The 19,995-nt window shown below is 36.7% G+C and overlaps 1 protein-coding gene across 1 annotated transcript in view; it reads left to right on the forward strand.

Annotated features, from left to right (window-relative positions):
• Nucleotides 1–855: 855 nt before the first annotated feature.
• Nucleotides 856–19,995, forward strand: part of ARL15 (ADP-ribosylation factor-like 15) — a gene marked incomplete at its 5' end in the record, with an annotated part of 134,822 nt that continues 115,682 nt past the window's right edge. Inside the window, 3 exons of the mRNA XM_010013400.1 lie at nt 856–1,000; nt 3,758–3,817; nt 15,899–16,107. Coding sequence (XP_010011702.1) covers nt 856–1,000; nt 3,758–3,817; nt 15,899–16,107 — 414 coding nt within the window. The remainder of the gene's footprint in view (nt 1,001–3,757; nt 3,818–15,898; nt 16,108–19,995) is intronic.

A 19,995-nucleotide genomic window follows, 5' to 3' on the forward strand; every position in this document is an offset into this window, starting at 1 on the left:
ATTTATATATACGGGGCTGATGCAGGTCTATCTTGCACAGTAGCAGGTAATTGTAACCCTTAACTTAAATACATACTTCCTAGCTTTCCCAGAACTGTATGTTTTTTAGATTTTTACATAAAATGTTTCCATATCATGTATAAAGAAAGGTCTGACGAATCTTTAAACCAGTGGCTTAGAGGACCTTTCAGGTGAGCTTGGCATACTTTGGAAATTCTGTTTAAGAGGTGTGAGAGAAGGTGAGATATCGCTGTATTTTTGACTAGAGCTGTCCACAAAATTTATTTCTTTGCAGTCTGTACTCTTTTTAACAGCTGATACTGCAAGTTAAAACATCTGACAAAGCAAACTGAGGAAGGGCATCAGAGGAGCACATCTCTGATTCTTTCCTGTGACAACAGGTAGAGCCTGGCTAGCAGCTGCTTAGGAGCTGCTATGATGTTCACACCAGGTATTGCATGAAATTAGCGCAGGAAGCAAATTCATGCATACCCCACTGCAGAGTTGAGTAGGGCATGTGCCTCCCTGTATGCCTACTGTATGTCCTGTATGTCTACTGTACATGCTGTCAGGAAATGGACTGAGGGCAGTGACATCTAGCTCTGTGAGGTTTAGCTGAAAAGTTAGCAGGTATATTTGTGTTTTCTTAGATAGCTGTTCTAGATTTTAGTTGAGGTGGTGTCACTCTATTAACTGTAGGTTTTGTCAAAATAGAAGGTTGGAATAATTATTTGCTTCTCTCCAATGCCTTTAAATTTATAAACTTGATTTTTAGAAACTTGTTGAATAAACATTTGCAAAAAAGTAACATCTTCCTTTTGTTTTTGCTTTGTTTGTTTTTCCCTACCCTGGCAGTGTTTTCGAGCACTTTGCTGCAAGGGACCGCCACCACCACGACCTGAATATGACTTGGTTTGCATAGGCCTCACTGGTTCTGGCAAGACAAGTCTTCTGTCACAGCTTTGCAGTGAAAGCCCGGAGAATATAGTGTCTACCACAGGTAGGATGCTGCCTTTATTCCATGGTGTGCTGTAACATTGCCTAGAGGTAACTTTTGAAATGTATAGCAAAGGTGGTAGAGAATTTAGGCTTAGTTATCTTGCTTTTGAAAGTAGGTAATGGATTGCTTTGAAGCTCCCACCTCTTACTTTTTCAGTCGCTGGTCATACACTGGGGACTGTCCATGAAAACATGAGATTTGGGATGTGTATGAAGTCAAAACTTAAGCTGCGATGTAATGAAATATAACCATTGGAAACATACAGTACCAGTATATTGCAGACATATTAAAAGGTTTCTTTCTTCTCTTTTTACTTTGGAGTTTTTTTGTTTGTTTGTTGTTTTTTTGTTTTTTTTTTTTTGTTGTTGTTGTTGTTGTTTTGTTTTGTTTTGTTTTAAGCAGTCTTGTTACATGGAGAGAAAAGAGGAGAATGTGCTATAACACAGAATGAGATAGTAATGCTTTGAAACCTAATTGTGATTTATTTCTTCTCATACTTGGTCAGTAGTGCCCTGTGGTATACACTATCAACCAAAAGAATAAATGTAATAGAAATGTTTTTTTCTGGTGATAATTTTTACTTTTTAGATCAGCAAAAATACTTTGTTTTTATAGTAAGGGCAGATTGAGATCAGACATTCAATTTACAGAAGGTTTCAGTGGCATTGAGAAGATTCATAAAAAAAGACACAATAAACACAGATAAAAGGTATCATAAGTCCAAAAAAATTGCATATGCATGCAGATATAGATGAAACAGAATGCTTATTAATGAAAAAGGTATTTTGATTAAAAAACAAAACAAAAACAAATGACCCCCAAAACCAACAGCACCAGAAAAAAAAAACAAACCCAGAAACAAACGTGGAACAAGAAAAGGGAGTACTTGGCTGCAAAGTTCAGAAAGAGGACAGATTAGATCATAGAGATGGAAGAAATCTAGTTCTGTGGCTGTAGCAGTTTGCTAAGGTTGATTTGCCGAGGGAACAGATAGTGAGTGTTGTGCAAGTAACCTGTGTTTATAGTTACATGGCTTTATATTATAGCTGTGGTTCATGGGCTTGAATGTCATGATCGTCCCTTAGCAACCCTAACTGGTTTTCACTTTATCTTTGTTTAAATCACAAGAACATAAAGTTATTTAATACAACTCTTAAGTAAACAAAAAAACAGGTACAAGGAAATACTGGATTTTTTTTCTACAGTGAGCCATGAGCCCATTGCCTTTCCAGTGGTGTTACTGGAAATGTTAAAGACATCTCACACTTCATTGCATGGGGAAGTTATCAGTGGCTAACTTGAAAAGCTGGAAGGAAACTGTAGAATAATTCAGCCTTTTTGTTTTTCCCCCCCCCCCCCCCCCCCGTCTTTAGAGTTCACCTAAAATTAGTGCAAATTATGCTTTAACACTTCAGATCCTGAAAGAAATAGTAACAGCAATGTACTTAGCAGTATAGGTCTATCAAATGAAATAATGAAAATAGTATTATTTTTTAAATGAAGTTTTGTACATGTTTCTATATAGTTACCACAAAATACCATTATTTAGTTAGGCAGCCTAAGGAATGAAAACAGGATCTGATGAAAACTAGGCAGCATCCATACCAAAATGATACATATCTAGGCTATTCAGCTTATAATAAATCTACCCATATGTACCATATCTGTGCTATATCAGAAAATATTGTTGAGAATTCAAGAGTACAATGTAACAACTTCTCCACTCAGTTTTCAAACTATAACCTATATTTTTGTTTTTCTCATCAATGCCACTCAGGTCCATTCCAGTTTTTCCTCCTTTCTAGGAAGAGTTTAGGATTTGTTTTAAGACAACAACAACAAAAATATTTCATAAGTATTCCCTTCAGATTTTCTTGCACTTTACTGCATCTAGCACTGACCATTTTTGGAGTACTCAAATATCTTACTGGTCTGATCTGGGAGAAAAAGCATCTTATTTCTGTTAAGTGATAGGTAATAAACTTGGAGTGAAAGACTGTTTTTCATAACTTCTTTACTCAGTTCACAGGTATGTAATCATGTTGAAACTACTTGTGCTAAATGGAAATAAATTTAATGTCTATCTGGACATTTTATGCTGAAAGAGTAGGCATAATTTTTCCTATATAAAGTGTTTTATACATTTATATGTATGCACTAAACATGCAGAATTTAGTGTATAATATATTGATGGATTGCTGGGAGCTTTTTACATTACATTTCTGCTGGCTGTCTGAATTTTCAGTTAAGGGAAAACACCACAATTTGGGGAAGTTTTTAAGTTTTAATCGTGTAACAGACTAATAGAGGATTCATAGATGCTTCTAGTGTGTTTGTAACCATTTTAATATGTAGTACTTAGGTCTGTAAAAGGATCTTCCTGTTAATAACATGTATAGAAGGATAGATACTCTAGCTGTAACCAAAACCTATGAAGTTTAAATATAAGAAAATAGTGAATTGAATTGCATGTTATCTTCCAAGTCTCCTATTGCAGAAGGATCGCTTCATATTACTGGTAGTCTGAAATCTAAACTGGTAGTTCCAGATACATTAAAAGATGGTTTTATAAAGGTATATTCCATACTAACTCTTTACCAAATGGTAGGTGGCCTGGAGGGAAGTTGTGTGCTGAATTTTATGTGTGCCAAGTATTTCATAGTATCACTGGAGATTTTATTGCTCACATTGATTTATTCTTTCTCCCCTCCCTTGTAACTGATATAACTTACTAATACTCTTAATTTCTGTTCTCAGGTTTTAGTATAAAAGCGGTGCCATTCCAGAATGCCATCTTGAACGTAAAAGAACTTGGAGGTATAGCATTTATTTGTTTGATTATAAAAACATGCAGTACCTAAATCTTACCATAGCAAACTGTTACTTGTTTTAAATGTAAAGATTATAAATCCATGTAGCTGGAATTTAAAACCTGTGTTTCTCCAGATAAAGTTGGGAATAAGTCAGTACATATGCTGACTACAAAGAAAAAAGTAAAAAGCAGGAGGAATAGAAGGCGGTTAAGTGTGGTGTGTCTCCTTAATGTGATTTCTTGAACTGCAGTGGTTGAGTTATACAGAAATACAAACTGGACTGTAATTGTGGTACAACTCAACTGGCAGCTTAAGGAAGTGTGTTCCCGGTGTTTATTGTATGTATAAGCTTTTACTTACAAGCATTGGCTCAGGTAACTGTGCGAACATTTAGCAAAGCCAATATATTTGTTGCACCACTGAAAATGTTGCAAAGGCAGCTAACTTCCATTATTGTTTGATATTTGTTCCCTTGTTGAATTTGTGGCTTTTGGAGGCATGGTTGTTCTGTGATTGTGTTTCTTCTTAATTATCTGTATACAGGTAAGCTATTTGGCTGCCCAGTTCTGTCCCTGAGTCTGACGTGATCGAGAGTTAGCTCCAGTAAAAGGAAGAAAGCACTCTTCTAATGAGAGTTCTTGTGGAGTCGAATTTCATCTAATGTTCCTATGATTAAAACTTAGATCTTTATATTCTACAATTTCTGTAGATCTTGTTTATTATCTATATAAATTCAGTAGAGTGAATCTTGAGGGTGTTCATTAGATTTTCAGCAAGGTTGAAACCTCTTAAATGCTCTGGGGTAGATGTTAACTTGGTTCCTGATGGAAGTTTCATGACATCAAATCAAGTTTCATCATGGTTGTCTTACCTGAAACTGTTTCAAGATTATGCTTTCAGATATGCACATACTGAAAGGTTATCATTTCGTCTTTACTACCATTGGTCCATGAATTTTTAACATGTTTGAGCATGTATCCTATAAATGAAGCAGAAGGTTTTGGTAAAGGGACCACTCCACAGGGATATTGTTGGTTTTGCATGAGTGTGTTATCTGCATCATAGAATCATAGAATGGTTTGGGTTGAAAAGAACCTTAAAGATCATCTAGTTCCACCCCCCACCAATGACAGGGACACTTTCCACTAGACCAGGTTGCTGACTAGGTTGCTGAAGGCCCCATTCATGTAGACTTCGGTTGCTTTAGGGATTTTTAATTTATTTATTTTTTTAATAGGGTGAATCATTTGCAGCCGAGTTTAGACATTCTGCTGCCTACTCTCTATGAAGTACATAATTCATATAGGTAAATGCAGGTTTTGCATGAATAACTGAATCTGAGTATTCTGCAGCAGATCCTCGTTAAACAGTCTTCCTTACCCCTTTCTCATCGTACAACTTTTATTTTATGCAGGTATGTGTGTTAGGAGAAATCTTATCTCAGCAGAGTGCTTTGATGTCTCATGACAGGATGTCCTGAAGTAGTCCAGAATACTTGATTTAGTTTTTCACCCATTTATCTCTTCCCAAAGACTGAAAGATTGTTAGAATTTTTTACTCCACCTTTTATTTCTTTTCCCTTTAACTATGGCAGTTTGCATGTCTGTACTTAGAAATGGCATTGTCTAGTTTTTCTATGAGATATTGGAGAAGAATAATAGAATCATAGAATGGTTTGGGTTGGAAATGACCTTAAGATCATCTAATTCCAACCCTCCTGCCTTGTGCAGGACTCCTCACATTAGACCATGTCGCCCAAGGATCCATCCAGCCTAGCCTTGAACACTGCCAGCTTTTCATTGCCTAGGTAAGGGAGCTAAGGCAAGCTTCCCAAATTTTGTTATTCTTCCAAAAGTTGGTAGTCAGCATTTAATCTTCTAGTTGAGAGATATGTTCCCATTAGATGAAGGTAAAGCCTGAGCTTTCTGCTCTCTTGCTCTCTTTATGTGTAAATGAGGAAAACATCTTGCATATTTAAGAACTGCTAAATCTTATTTTGGAATTTTCTCTCCTAGTGTTAAATAGGAACCTATGTTTTTTTTCTTATTCCTGATTTTTGCCTTCAGTTTTTATGGTGGTGTTATCTAATTTCTATTTACAATAGAAATTGTAAATAGAGGTCTTGTCACATTTGATCTTGGAAACTTGGAGGCAGGTAGAAAGGCATCTTTTTTTAACAATCACTGTCCATTGTTGCATGTTACTCTAAGGGTGAAATTTTTTATAGTTTTTGATACTCTGTTTTTAAATTGTCTTAGGTTTAGGTAACTGAAAGCTTCAAATGTCTTCATACAGCATCATATCAACAACCAGTATTTAAAAACCGGCAGAAATCATACTGTTAGGTTGCGGCCAAGCAGTTATGTGAAAAAGATGCCAAATGTGTAGTATCCTTTTTGTCTGGTTGAAGCAGTATCCTTCCTCGAAGTTAGAGATGCTGCTAGTTTTTACTGTGCTGGTTGCCTCTGGAGGTACTAATGAAGCTCAGTTTTATTTCTTGGTTTCTGAAAATTTTCAGGCAAAGTGTATAGAGAAGTCTCTCTTATTTTGTCTCTTCCAGGTCTGGTTGTCTGATTGTCTTCCATCAGCCTTTAGGAACAGAGACATAGAGCAAAGCTTGCTATGTTCTTTTTGCAGTAATATTTTTTTAAAATACATGATACTAGGATACATGTATAAAAAATCCTATTTCTGATTATTTTTTTAATTGCCTTAGTCTCATAAACCAGGCTGCCTTCCTACCAGAAAATGGGCTTTTTATCCTATTTTATAAATGTTAAATGTTTTGTGTAAAAACATTGAATTTGACCCTGAATAAGTAAGAAAATATATAGCTTTCAAATCGAACATAGGCCTGCTTGAATTACTTGAAAAGGAGGTCTTGCTTTATTTACTGACCAAATTGAACCGCCTGTTTTCTAAATTTCTACTTTCATATACCAATAGTGACTTCCTGCTCCCTGAGAAAGAAAAAAAACCAACACAACCAACCCCAACCCCCAACACACTTCATTGCCAAAAATTTAGACCACAACATAATGTGTGTAATTTCGACTACTGTGAAGCTGTGCTGTGCCCTTGCCCACATTCTTTCAGAATGTTCTCTTACCAGGATAACTGGAAATATCTCTGTACATTATGCAACTCAGCTGAGTAATGCTACAGAAAGAAATTACAATTTGATGATTTCCTGTTCTGGTTCCACAATTTCTAGTGGGAACTAAGGTTGAAATTATGAACAATGAACATACAGGAGGGTGTGGAAACACTGCAAAAATAAGGCAGATTATCATCATTTGTTGTTCTGAAGGTTCTAACAGTGTTTTGCTGAAAGAAGTTTGGGATGCTAAATGCTGAGGTTTATAGTTATGACAGATAATGAAGGTGCAAAGGCAATAGAAAGCTTTTTCTTTGGTTCTGACAGATTCCAGCCTGGAGACACAGTGCCTGAAACCACCATTTATTGCATGTGTTTATTAATTTGCTGTTACAATGCTGTCATAACAGAATGTGAAGTCATAGTGTCTGTTGTGACGTTGATATTGTGACATATTCAGGTCTATATCAAGATCCTAGGTCTGTTCTGAAGGTCAACTAATAATTTACAGTTGATTTTTTAGAATATGTCTACTTGATAATTTAGTTTGCTATCTTATAAATACAGGCTTAGAAACTACTGTGAAATGCCAAATACTGAGCTTGGTCAAACTTAAAAGAATTATTCTGGATGTGAACAGCTCTTTCTCCTTAGCAAGTTTAAAAATACTAAGAACATGTTATAGGGTTTAGTAACATTCTCTGCTTTATGTACTAAATTAATACATTGTCGTATGTTTGTGTTACATCTTTGTAATCCACCCAAAGGCCTTTCTCGTGAGCACAGAGACTACATGTTGCGTAGCCATCTTTGAAACTTCATTTGATACAAAATGTGTAAAGTGCTGAGCAAGAGCAGAGTGGTTAATATCAGGGATGCTCAAGTCTCCAGTCGCTTGAGCACACCCAGAAAAAGAGGGATGAGAACTGTCCTCCCCACTGCTTAAGCTTGATGACTTAAGTCATAAATTCACATTCTTAGGCCAGCTAAATTAATTGTCTAGATGAGAGCTTAGTAAAAAAATAACTTTAAATATGATTGGTTAAACAAAGCATGTGTATTTTGCCTTAATTTGGAAGTAAAGAGCAGAAGAGACTAGGAGGGGGAGTCACCCTTTTATGCAGTTGACGTTGAATGGGAAACATGAACCCCTGCCAAAGGTTACAGCAGTTATCAAGCAGTGCCTGAACTTGTGAAAAAGTGAAGGAGAAGGGAGAAAATTATGTTGAGCTATTAATTAGAATTTAAAATTTGAATAGTTACGGGAAACCAATCTTCTCCTTTGCTCTGTGGAGGTAGAGGGGAGTACTGAACAGCCTTCTAGCAATGTAGCCTTGCAGAGCAGCTAAAATTTCATCTAGTTAGTCATCAGAAAACGGATACCACAAGTAAATGCCATCTTAAGTCATCTTCACAGCGACGAGCTAACACAAAGCAATAAAATCTCCGTACTGTATTTAACTAAAAGGCAGTTGACACCTCTACAAAATCTGGTTGTGGAGTACATGCAGTGCCATCTGCGACATAGCTGCGTCTAACAGTTTACAGAACGTCTTAGCAGATGAAATTTTTAGATGACCCTGATGAGCTGTCCAAGCTGTGAGTTGCACAGAGACATTCAGCTTCCGAAAGCATTAAAGTTAGGTCTGTTTGCTATCAATCATACCCAGCCTGCTGTTCAAATGGTGCCTAAGCCCAGGCTCTGTCACATAGTTTCCTCATTTCATAGAGAAGAGAGATCATTTGCACCTGCTTATGGATCTCGTTAACAGGAATCCCGAGGAAGCTCCAGTAAGGATTTTCAGCATAGCGATCTTTCTGCTGTTCTTTGGAAATACTGTCCTTTTGTACAATCAGCTTTTTGCAGCATGAATAGACAACCCACTGCTTATCTTATTCAAAACAAGTAGGAGCCGTGCTAGCAATGCCTATCAAAGCTATGTATAATATGATCAGTTAAATGCAGAATTTCCTAGTTAAATAATTTGTGGGGCAGGTGGCTGGTTGTTTTTGCTGATTAGATGTTTTGTGGAGAGAAAAGTAGAACCTTTGGTTTGCTAAAAAGCCTCTACCTCCTGTTGGACTTGAAACTTTTTTCTTCCAGCTGAATCAAAGGGTAGCGTATAGCAGCCTAATTTAGCATCCAAACGATATCTACATTTTATGAACTCCTTGCCGAACAACAACAACAACGGAAGGCTTTATTTTTGATTCTGGACAGAAAAGACCTTGATCCTTAGAGGCTAAAGCGGATTCAAACTTTTCTGAACAGTCAACAGAAGGGTTAAACAGACAGAAGTACAGAACTGTGGTTGGCTTGTGGCTTTCTTTACATACTTCCTAGTCTTAAATGCCATAGTGAAAGATGTGTTTGGAGCTTCATTTGAGATTACCTGCACTGTTCCTGAAGGTGTGACTGCAGCTCAGCGGAGAGTACATCTGATTCTTGCTGTGTCCTGGCAGCTGTGCTTGGCTGGGAAGTTGTACTGGTGGCTCTGAGATCCTGGCTGTTATTGAGTCCTCCAGCAGAGGCTGAGGAAAGGCAGAGATGGGGTAATGGGTAGAGAGGAAGCTGGCATATGATTTTTCTTGTTGCCAGCCATTCTTTGCCAGCCCGAGAGGACTTACTGTGTGTTTGTGCCTTACAAAAAAAAAAATAAAAAAAATATATAAAAAAAAGTTTTTGAGAGTGGCTGTGATGCCTGAAGTCCAGTTTAGTCTGGTGTGCCACCTGCAGCAAACTTTTTAGAGCTTCAAGCTTAAGTAAATGTGAAGAGCATATTGCATGGCACATTATCTTCCTTTTGAAATAATCTGTAAGATTTTCTAATGAACGTTATGTTCCTGACTAGAACAGGAGATTTTTGTTTCAAATTGTGTGATTTTATTGTAAGATGTAGTACATGCCTCAGTAGATCAAACTGACTTTCTGCAGCCAAGTGTAAATACAGTGTTTTTAAAACTTCCAAGTGCTTGTTCTGACAGTTCTAAATAGCAGAGTTAGGTGGAGGTTCAAAGTTGGAGACAGCACCTCAGTTAGCTAATAGAGAAAATACTGAAGGCTGAACTTCCAGATAAATCTCACTGGGGAAGCCTGGAAGGCAGACAAGAGATGACAGAGATTTTTTCCATAAACTTCAGTTTGATAAGAAAAATGAAAACGAGTACAATAATGTGTGTTTCTGATTTTTGTATGTATTTAATACAAAGGTGCAGAATCTATTTCTCAACATTTTTTTTTTTATTATTACTTTAATGTTGTTTGTACAGATTGTTGTTGAATTGCTGCAGTGGTTATAGTTGATCTAGCAATCTCCAAATGTTCCTCTTTCAGGACAAAAACTTGCCAATTTCCTGATGCCATGCTTTGTATATGATTCCAGGAGTGGGCTAGAGAAAACAGGCTGTGATCACTTGGTCTTAAACCCTAGGAAGCAAAAGTCCTGTGACTTTTGAACCTCGGGGAAGGTTTTTTTTTTAGCATCTGTATTGCCACTTGGTGTTAAGCGGTAGTAAGACAAAATAGCCACTGACATTACACCTGTGGGAAACTTCTGTATCAGTGTGTGGATGTGTATGTCAGCATGGCCAAGTGGCATGTATGTACAAAGCAGGTGTCTTAGGATTTATAATTATATAAATAAAAATGAAAGGACCTAACAGGCTGAAAAATATCTAGTGTTAAAAAAACCAAAGCAAATTAATCTGTATCCTGTAGTTATTAAAGGGGAGTACTGGGAGACCTAAATAGAAAGTATATACACGATCGGTAAGGTACAGCCACATCTCTTAAAAATCTATTAAGATTTCTAAGATTTCAGGTATCTTCCAGATTACCTAAGAAAACATGTCAGTTTTCTTTGTGAGAAAATGATGGGAAGTGAAGTTATAAATCCTACGTAGATTTAGAAGCCATTACTTCAGTATTCTTTTAATAAGGTTTTTGTGGGGTGGGAGGGTAGGGTGTATTTAAAGACTTTGCAAGAGTGGACAAGAGATTTCTTTTTCCCTTCCTCTCCTTCTTACTTCTCCACTCATGGTCCAGTCTTTCATGCAAAAAGATTTTGTGGTGCAGTTGACGTATTTAACATCTTTTCATGGTTTTGCTAATTAGAAATGGTCTGTTTGATATCAGTAGAGGAATTATCTATATAATTTTTTAATCAACTATAAAATCTTCAAAATAGGTATCTGGTCTTACTGGAGGTGAGTGGATATTACATTTGAAGTGATAGAAAAACTGTTTGCAGCCTGCATTCTTTTATGGCCCCAGGTTAACTATTTTGGGTGGGAAGGAAAAAAAAGTTCTCCCCTGGATTTGAGAGATTTGCCAGAGCAGTGATGTATTTTGAGGTGAACAAGAGCTTTTGTGCACAGGCTAGACTGTCTTGAAGCAAGGGCTGCATGACGTTCATTGTGCTCTCAATGGAGTCTTGCTGCAAGTTGACAAGTAACAAATTTGACACCTTTAAATTGCTTTCAGTGACGTTTATCTGTAATTCTATGTTCTGTTTTCCTGAAAGTATTGAAAAGGAGGGAATTTGAAGGTAGCTTCAAGCAGCTGTGAATGAAGATGTAAGCAGAAGTATTGATAGGTGAAAGGAAGATTTGCAGCTCTGCGTTTTGTACAATATTTGCACATAACTGTGCAACCTGTTTTGGAAATGTATTAAACTGCACGTAAATCTCAAACTCTTCCCCACAGCTTCTAAGGGGTCTTTAATAAATGGTGTTAATATGGAAACACTATACCCTTGGCTGAAAGTAAAAAAGAATTTATTTGATATTTTAAAAATTTCAAATTAAAACTTTCTAAAATTTGTAGCAGTTATTGAATAAACCTGCCTGTAGTAATGCTGAATGACCGTGGGTTTTAATTAGAGCACCCTTTTGAGTCCTTGTAAGGAGAAGGTTTTTTTTTTAATTTCTTTCATGAAAAAAGTCAAGCCTATAGTGTCTTTTCTAATAAGTAGTGTGATTGTGTTGTAGTGTGTTTTGGTGTGTCGTTGTTGAGTGTTGTGTGGTGCGTATCCCTGTATTTTTTTCTGTAAATGGGATGGTTTATCCACGTCACAGGACTCAATCCACTCCCATGGGTCCATTGATGAAGGAAACAAATGTGCCTAGGCATGAGTTGCGGCTCTTGCCTGTGTCTGAGGAAAGTACTACGCTGAATGTCATGTTTTAGTGAACCTTTTGCATAACGTGTTCTCTAGGAGAATTTTACCTCAGTTACTACTTTTTTTTTTTTTTTTTAAATCTTTTTTTCTATCTTAGTTTAGGCATAAAGTGATGAAGTGGTTGAAGAAGCAGCCATGTGCCTGCAAAGCTGTAAAAAATCCCACTTGATGTTAGGCTGAGAATCTTAAATGCTTATCTTGTGTGTTGCTATTGTTTGGTCATATTGAACATTTTGGGTACCATTTAAGTTTCTGTTTTTATTGAGAGTCTGAGTTTGTTTAATGGATGCACATTACATTCTGGATAGGCGAAGAACTCAGACTTTTGAATTTCCCTATCATAGAAACCTTTAGAACAGATGAAAAGATTAATTCATGGGATAGTCCGTGTGAAACTGCACCTTTAAAAACAACTAATTGATCTAAAGACTGAGTTTGTCATGCCATAAAGAGTGATGGCGTCACAAGCCAGCATTTCCTGCCCAGGATAATTACCCAGCACTCTGGAAAAGAGGCTGAGAAGAGGTTATGCTCCTTAGATATGAAGAATTAAGGCAAAAGAATATGACTTTATTTGTCTTACAGAAATTGTGATTTCTAGTTGCCAATAGCTCTTTTCTTCTTGTCTGCTTAGTGCAGTTTTTATATTCTTAAACCTAAGGCTCTGATTTCCTCTAAATTGAAGTTTAAGCAAGTTCAGAGCAGGTCATTATTTTAATAGAACATCCCGAAGGAAACACCAGGTATTGCTGGACATGGTTAGTTGGTTCTTATAACTATGCCATAATGACTGGCCACGTCTGGAGAGAAAATGCTTTCTTAGTGTTTCTTTTGGGACAGTTGATGTGGAGAAACAAAGTTGAGCAGCTAAAGAACTTGAACCGTAAAGACAGGACCATAAGGTACACGAATCAGCATACTGTTTTTCTGTCTCCAGTGTCCCATGTAGGTATCCCTGATACAACAGATTCAATGCTCTGCAGTTCACCACACAATTTTTCTCTTTAGAAATAGTACTGTTACAAAGGTAAGACTCAGGTTCTGGCAGTGACATGGGTTGAGAAGTAGCTGGATGAAGCTTAGAGTAAGTAAGATAGATGTTACATTGCTAGAAAATAAAAAAGACCTTCAAAGAACTGATCGTGGTGTTGGCCTTTCAGTTCACTGAAAATAATTCTCTACCAATTTTTAAAGTAATGTGATACTTCAGATGCCTATGACACAGCTGTGTGTGGCTATGCAAGTAGTGTCCCTCTAGCAACTTGCTTTGCTTGGTTCTGACATAGGCAGATGTTTGGAAAGACTGGAACATCTAACAGATGCTATGAAATTCTTTACAAGTACAGTTGGTAGATACTATGGTGATACAGGAAACAAAGAATTAGCTTTCAGTGCAGTCCCTCTTCTGTGTATGTAATGTTGATCTTCAGAGATTGATGATAAAATAAATGAAACAGCTGTCCTGTTTCTGCGTTGTTTCTTTGATTCTGCTTAAATTAATAGGGAAATTAAGCAAGATCTTGACTAAATCCCATTATCATTTACATTTAAATAATCAACTGCTTAGATCTCTTGCAGAAAAACTGTTCAAGTATGACATCAGTATCTTCTGGGGAATAAAGCATGTGTTCACAATGTTCATTAGCCACCTAAATTGTGCTAGGTGCAGAATACAGAATCTAAGTGCTTAAGGTTCCAGTGTGGCTGGTACAGAGAAGACAGGAACTCCACAGGGTGAGATTTCGATACTCATATGAGTTGCATGCCTAAATTATATAGTGTAAATTCCTTTTTAGGTATTTGTTTCTTCACTATAGAATCATAGGATCGATTAGGTTGGAGAAGACCTTTAAGATCAAGTCCTTTACCCCAGAACTGCCAAGTCCACCTCTGAGGGCCTCGTACACATTTTCTGATACTTCCAGGGATGGTGATTTCACCACCTTCCTGGGCAGCCTCGTCAAATGCCTGACCACCCTTTTGGTGAAGAAATTATTACCTAATATGTAATCCAAACCCCCCCTGGTGCAGCTGACTGTTACCTCTTGTCCTATCGTTTGTTCCTTGGTAGAAGAGAGCTGCCACCTTCTAGCTCCATCTTCCTTTCAAGTAGTTGTAAAGAGCGGTAAGGGTTTCCCTGAGCCTTCTCCAGACTAAACCCCCCCCAGGTCCCTCAGCGGTTCCTCATCACACTTGTGCTCCATACCCTTCACCAGCTCCTGCCCTTCTCTGGCCCCGCTCCAGCACCTCAATGTCTCTCTTGCAGTGAGGGGCCCAGAACTGAACACAGGATTCGAGCTGCAGCCTCACCAGTGCCCAGTGCAGGGGGGTGATCACTGCCCTGGCCCTGCTGCCACACTGGTGCTGACACAGGCCAGGATGCTGTTGGCTTCTTGGCTGCCCGGGCACAAGCTGGATCATGTTCAGCTCCATCAATCAGCACCCCCAGGTCCTTTTCTGTGAGCAGTTTTCCAGCCACTCTGCCCCAAGCCTGGAGCACTGCATGGGGTTGTTGTGACCCATATGCAGGACCTGGCACTTGGCCTTGTTGAGCCTCATGCAATTGGCCTCAGCCCATCAACCCAGCCTGTCCAGATTCCTTTGTTTAGTGGCTGTCTTTCTGTTGCACAATGTATAAATTAAGTGAATATTTTAGGTATTGTATCAATGTTACAATAATAATGTTGCATTAAATTATATTTTTGTGCCTACATGTTACTCAGAAGTTTTGTGAAGTATTGTTTCACTAAAAAAATGGAGTTTTATTATTATCAGCACTTGGTATCTGTGTCTACATTAAAGTTCACTTCTCTCTATCTTAAATTAAGAAAAGTGTCTGTAAAGGATCAGCCCATTTCTGCAAATTACTGTCTTGCAGACATGTCAAGTTTTCTACTAGGGTATTGCTGCTGTTCACTTTTTAGTGTTAGTCCCCATGAGTGTAGTGCCAGATTCAGACATACAAAGAATAGCCCATATCCAAATCATAGTTTAGATAGTTTGACAGCTGTCAAAGACATATTTTTTTTCCCCTACCTCAGTGTTACAACATATGCTACTCCCCAAGGGAGACAAAAGCTTTCTGTGGATAACCTTATTGCTTGGCTTCTGTTGAGATGGCTGAGTGCTGCTGAACTGTGTTCTAAAAATTACTGTGGCATATAAGCCTGTACAGTCACTCGTGTCTACTGTTGGGCTTTTCCAGAATCCTTAATGTGGCTGACAGAGCAAAAGTAGTTGAAATGAATACCTTTGCATGTTGTCACTGTAGCTGCTTATCCATTGTTCAACTCACTATTGTATCACCATTCTCCTCATTAAGTGTCTAATTATTTTAATAGACTTTCCTGATGCTTTTTTCCCCATAGTTGTCTGATGGTTTGTAGATGAACTGAAAGACCTTGTCATGCTCAGAACTGAGCAACTGCCATGATAGAAGCTACAGGTTATATCAAGGATCTGCAGGACTAAGTAAAAAAGAGTGGGCAAAGGTTTAGATACTACAGTGAGAAGGTACAGGATTATGTGGCGCTGGGAGTTTGGTAGTTCTGCCTGTACTCATTAATGGAGCAGAAACTTTCAGGGATGAAAACTGCACTGAGCCAAATTCCTTCCTTATTTAAACAATGTTAATTTGATGTTTGTGAGTGTGTTGCTTTTTTTCTTTTTATTCTTTCAGTGATTATTTAGGAGAGAAAATCTAGTCTATTGCTTTGGTTGTTCTAAGTAGAAGGGTTATTTTCAGATAGAAGTGATAAGCCTGTTTAATTATTCTTGTTTTAATTAGTTCTTATTATTTTCTTGCAAGGGGCAGACAATATCAGGAAATACTGGAGTCGTTACTACCAAGGATCCCAAGGAGTAATATTTGTATTAGACAGTGCCTCCTCTGAAGATGATCTAGAAACTGCTAGGAATGAACTGCATTCTGCTCTCCAGCACCCACAGTTATGTACTTTGCCGTTTTTAATACTGGCTAACCATCAAGACAAGCCAGCAGCTCGCTCCGTACAAGAGGTATGTTAATGTGGCAGTGTTTTGCCTGGTTTTATTTACTATCTGCACACCACTGACCCAGTATAAATTACTACCTTGACATCCTAGTTAAGGACTGGCCTCAGTTACTCTTCACTGTAAGTATGCACGCCAAGAACAGTTCCAGCTCCAAACAACTTTGTCCAGTGCACTCCATGCAGGCTTAGTTGTTGTGGAAAACAGGCAAGTAATACTGGGATACAAATGGTTCTCCTGCTTTCACCATATTTTGCTTAAGGGAGAAAAGGCATTTTGAAACGACTCATCAAATGCTGCTGGGACAGTGATTTTTTTTTTTTTGTTTAGCTTTGTTTTTTATTTGCTATTAGTTTTAGTCTTGCACTGTCCCATTACTCCATTCTTTGCAACTGCTGAAAGTGATAGATCGTAGCCATAGGTTGTCTTTTATGTAAAAGCTGTTTTCTGAACTGCTGTGTACTGATGTGAAAGCAGAGTTGCAGTTCTTGTTCTGAAGTCCTTAACTTGTTCTGATTTTCTTCTTTAAGGCGTAATGTCTTTGTCTAACTTGTAGCTGTCACATAGTAAATTATATAATTGTTCTATTTAGTGTACCTTTGCTTTTAAGTTTCGAAAAATTAATCTTACCTACATTCCTATTATGTCACATACATTTGAGGAAATGCTGAAAGTTACTGATCCTTCCTGAGAAGCTCTCCTTATTCTTCTGAAGTTGCAGGAAGAAGTTACAATTTGGTTGTGTCATTCTGTTCATAAATGTAATTTAAAGGACTCTTTCTATTAAAGATTGTATGTGAAATCTGTTTATTCTGTGAGTGGTGTTTTTTATTACAGCAGAGTGAAAACTATTTCAGCACCTTGCAGTCTGGCTGCATTGTATTTAAACTTGGTGCCTTCTCAGATGCACTTTGTCTAAGATATAAAAATCTGATCTTTTTGAAGAATGCCAGTTCAGTTCAATGCAAAACTTACTGATCTTTAGGATAACTGCTATTTGTACAGTATAGTTGTATGTACTTTCTGTACTGCTTTATTGCTATTCATACCTCCTTTCTTAGTCAAAAGAAATAGTGGATAAAAAGTTAAGCTTATTGTGTGTTAAGGAGGAGAAGTGTAAATGTGACTGGAGAACAGCAATGTTTTTAATATGAGAGAAAGAGAATAAGCAATAACTGTGTTAGCAACACTGTAAAACGTTTTATGAAATTGTTGGCCCTTTCCTCCAAAAATCTGTGCTTAGGAAAAAGGAAAAATACGGGGAAGGGCAGAGGGAATTTGGATTTAGTTACAAGTTACATAAAAAAGTAAAGTGAAATAATGCAGGGATAGAATCTACAAGTTTGAAGTCTTGTTCATCTAAAAACAGATTTAGGAAGAAGTATTTAAAGGAAATGTAATGTGGATTTTTAGGTATCAGTTTATTAATTTTCTCTAGTTTACTGTGCAGTGTAAAAACAAAGCACATGTTCCTAAATCTTCCACTTAAAAAAACTGACAGTATTCTGAAGCACAACTGGTTTCATTTTATGAATACAAATATACCCAAGCTGTTTTGATTTTTGCTTTTTTCATAGAGCAATATAGATTACAGTTTCCATCAATTAAAATGCTTTTTTCACATGATTTAAGATTATTTTTTGTATTTTACTACTTTTTTCTTTTATAAAATGGCCAAATTTAGTTTAAAGTTAATTGAGGATTTTGATTATAAATGTCATTCAAGAAATGTCCCTTGTCTGGTTTCGTAAGAATAGTGAATGCAACGCCAGTTACTTTGTTTTACAGCAGATTATACATGCAACTCTCCATTTTGGAGTTGAGCCCATGTGGATAGACTTTTGGGCCTGAATGAATCTTTTGCATATTTAGAGTTAGCATTTCTTCTCTTTTATTGGCAGTACCCTTATTTTCTCCTCATCAATCATTACCAATTGCTTGATACCTTAGCAGAGGAGTAGATCTTTATATGGCTACAGTATCGTTTAAATATGTTTCTACTGCATGCCCTTAAAAGTAATCTTTCAGTGTATTATAATAGCAAACAAGTCTTGATTGCTACTTTGAGTCTTTATGAAATGCTGAATACAAGAATTTTGTTAAATGTGCACAACTTATGCATATTCTTAGGAAAAACAACCCTCTATCAAGAGCTCAGAATATGTATTTGAAATGCTTTACTTAAGAACAGTGATGATCAAAGTTACAAAAACAATGAAAGAGAATGTCACAAAGTTGTTCTTTTGTCCCTGAAAAAAATGATGCCTTGTGTTTGCTGTGTGTGCAAAGTGGGAGTGTTATTTGGCCAATATGGCTGATGTTAAAATAGAAATTTCTTGCCTTACTAAAGGCTTTGCTGTGCTGTCCTCATTATTGAGTTTTGAAATGAAAGTAAAATGGTGAATGATAAGACCTTCCCTTATTTCAAAAAGAGCATATTTAGGGATTTAACAAAACCAGTGTTAAGCACTGAGTGTTTTATTAAACATTTTTGCAGAGCTAAGTCCATTAATTATAGGTATTTCCTTGCTTTTTTATGTATCAGAAGACAGATGAAATTTAGAATTATGTATGCATTCTTCTATGCAGCAAATTGCATTTCTTTAATGGATATGAAAGGACTCCTTGGAGTATAATTAAAGAAAATGTCTGAGTTGAGTGGTGTGTAATAGGAATTGTAGAAAAATATTTATCTACAACACAAATCCCTCACAAAACTGTACAAGTGCCAAGCAGTTTCTGCAGCAGATGTTAGTTATATTTATTGTTGGGAAGTACAGTTGTTTCAGTTTTTAAAAAGTTTCTATTTTATTTTAATGTGTTTTCTACATGCTTTGCTTAGGTAGAAATTATATTGTAGAAGCTGCATGCTGTAAATATTAAGCAATGTCATGAGTAGTTCAGTTCAGAACTTTAATGGCTATTTGTAAGAATATCTAAATAACTTGTTTAATTTATGAAGTATAATTAAACCTAATTCATTTTGCAGGCATGATTGGAGAGTATATTTCGTATTATTGAAGTTATCAGGAAAAATTACTGGAGAAGCTATGTCGAAATACTAATCAGTAAATGTAAACCTTTTTTTCCTATGTTCAGTTGCTGGTTGGCTGTTTCCTAGGTGGTTGTTTCGAAGGTTTTTGGTTTTTTTTTTTTTTTTTTGTTTGTTTGTTTATTTTGAAATGAAATCAAGAAAGTAAGTTTTACATTTCATCCTAGAAACCATAAATTAAGATGCCATTTTAAATGTTGTGCCTATTATTTCTCTTATGTCAGCTGCTGTGGTTTTTATTCCACCTTCCCAGTGTCGAAGTTACTTTTAAGTTTTGTTGTTCCTGTGACAGTAGCACATATTTAAGTGTTTTCAGAGAGCTGCTAAGTGATTTCAGCTGAGCCATGCTGAAATAAAGACTCTGTATGTTAACCAGACTGTAAAACTCATACAAAGGTATTTGAATTGATGGCTATGCTGCAAAATTTTTAGACTAAAATCACAGTGATGAAGATTAATTGTATATAAGTCAGTTCTGACTGCTGTTTCGGGAATCTCCTGAATTAGTAAATAAAAAGAGTTACAAGTGAAAATAAATTCAGTTACTTAGCAGATGGAAGATGGTGACATACCAGTTTGGCCACTGTTTCCTAAACAGAGGGTGCGATTCTTAAACAGTGTACCTAATCATATATATATTTTTAATAAGTATCTTGGTCATGGGGTGTGCTTTTGGTTTTCCATCACAAAAGTGCTTCTGATTGTAACAACTCTTTTTTATTAGTCAGATTTGTGTTAAAAGCTTAAAAATATTACAGGAGATTTATGGTGATAAAAGCACTGTAAATTGCTTTGCAAGGGAACAGCAGGAAATTTAATTATTTATTATTTTTATTATATTA

This window comes from Nestor notabilis, unplaced genomic scaffold, assembly GCF_000696875.1.
Source record: "Nestor notabilis isolate BGI_N333 unplaced genomic scaffold, ASM69687v1 scaffold12104, whole genome shotgun sequence".
NCBI lineage: Eukaryota > Metazoa > Chordata > Aves > Psittaciformes > Psittacidae > Nestor > Nestor notabilis.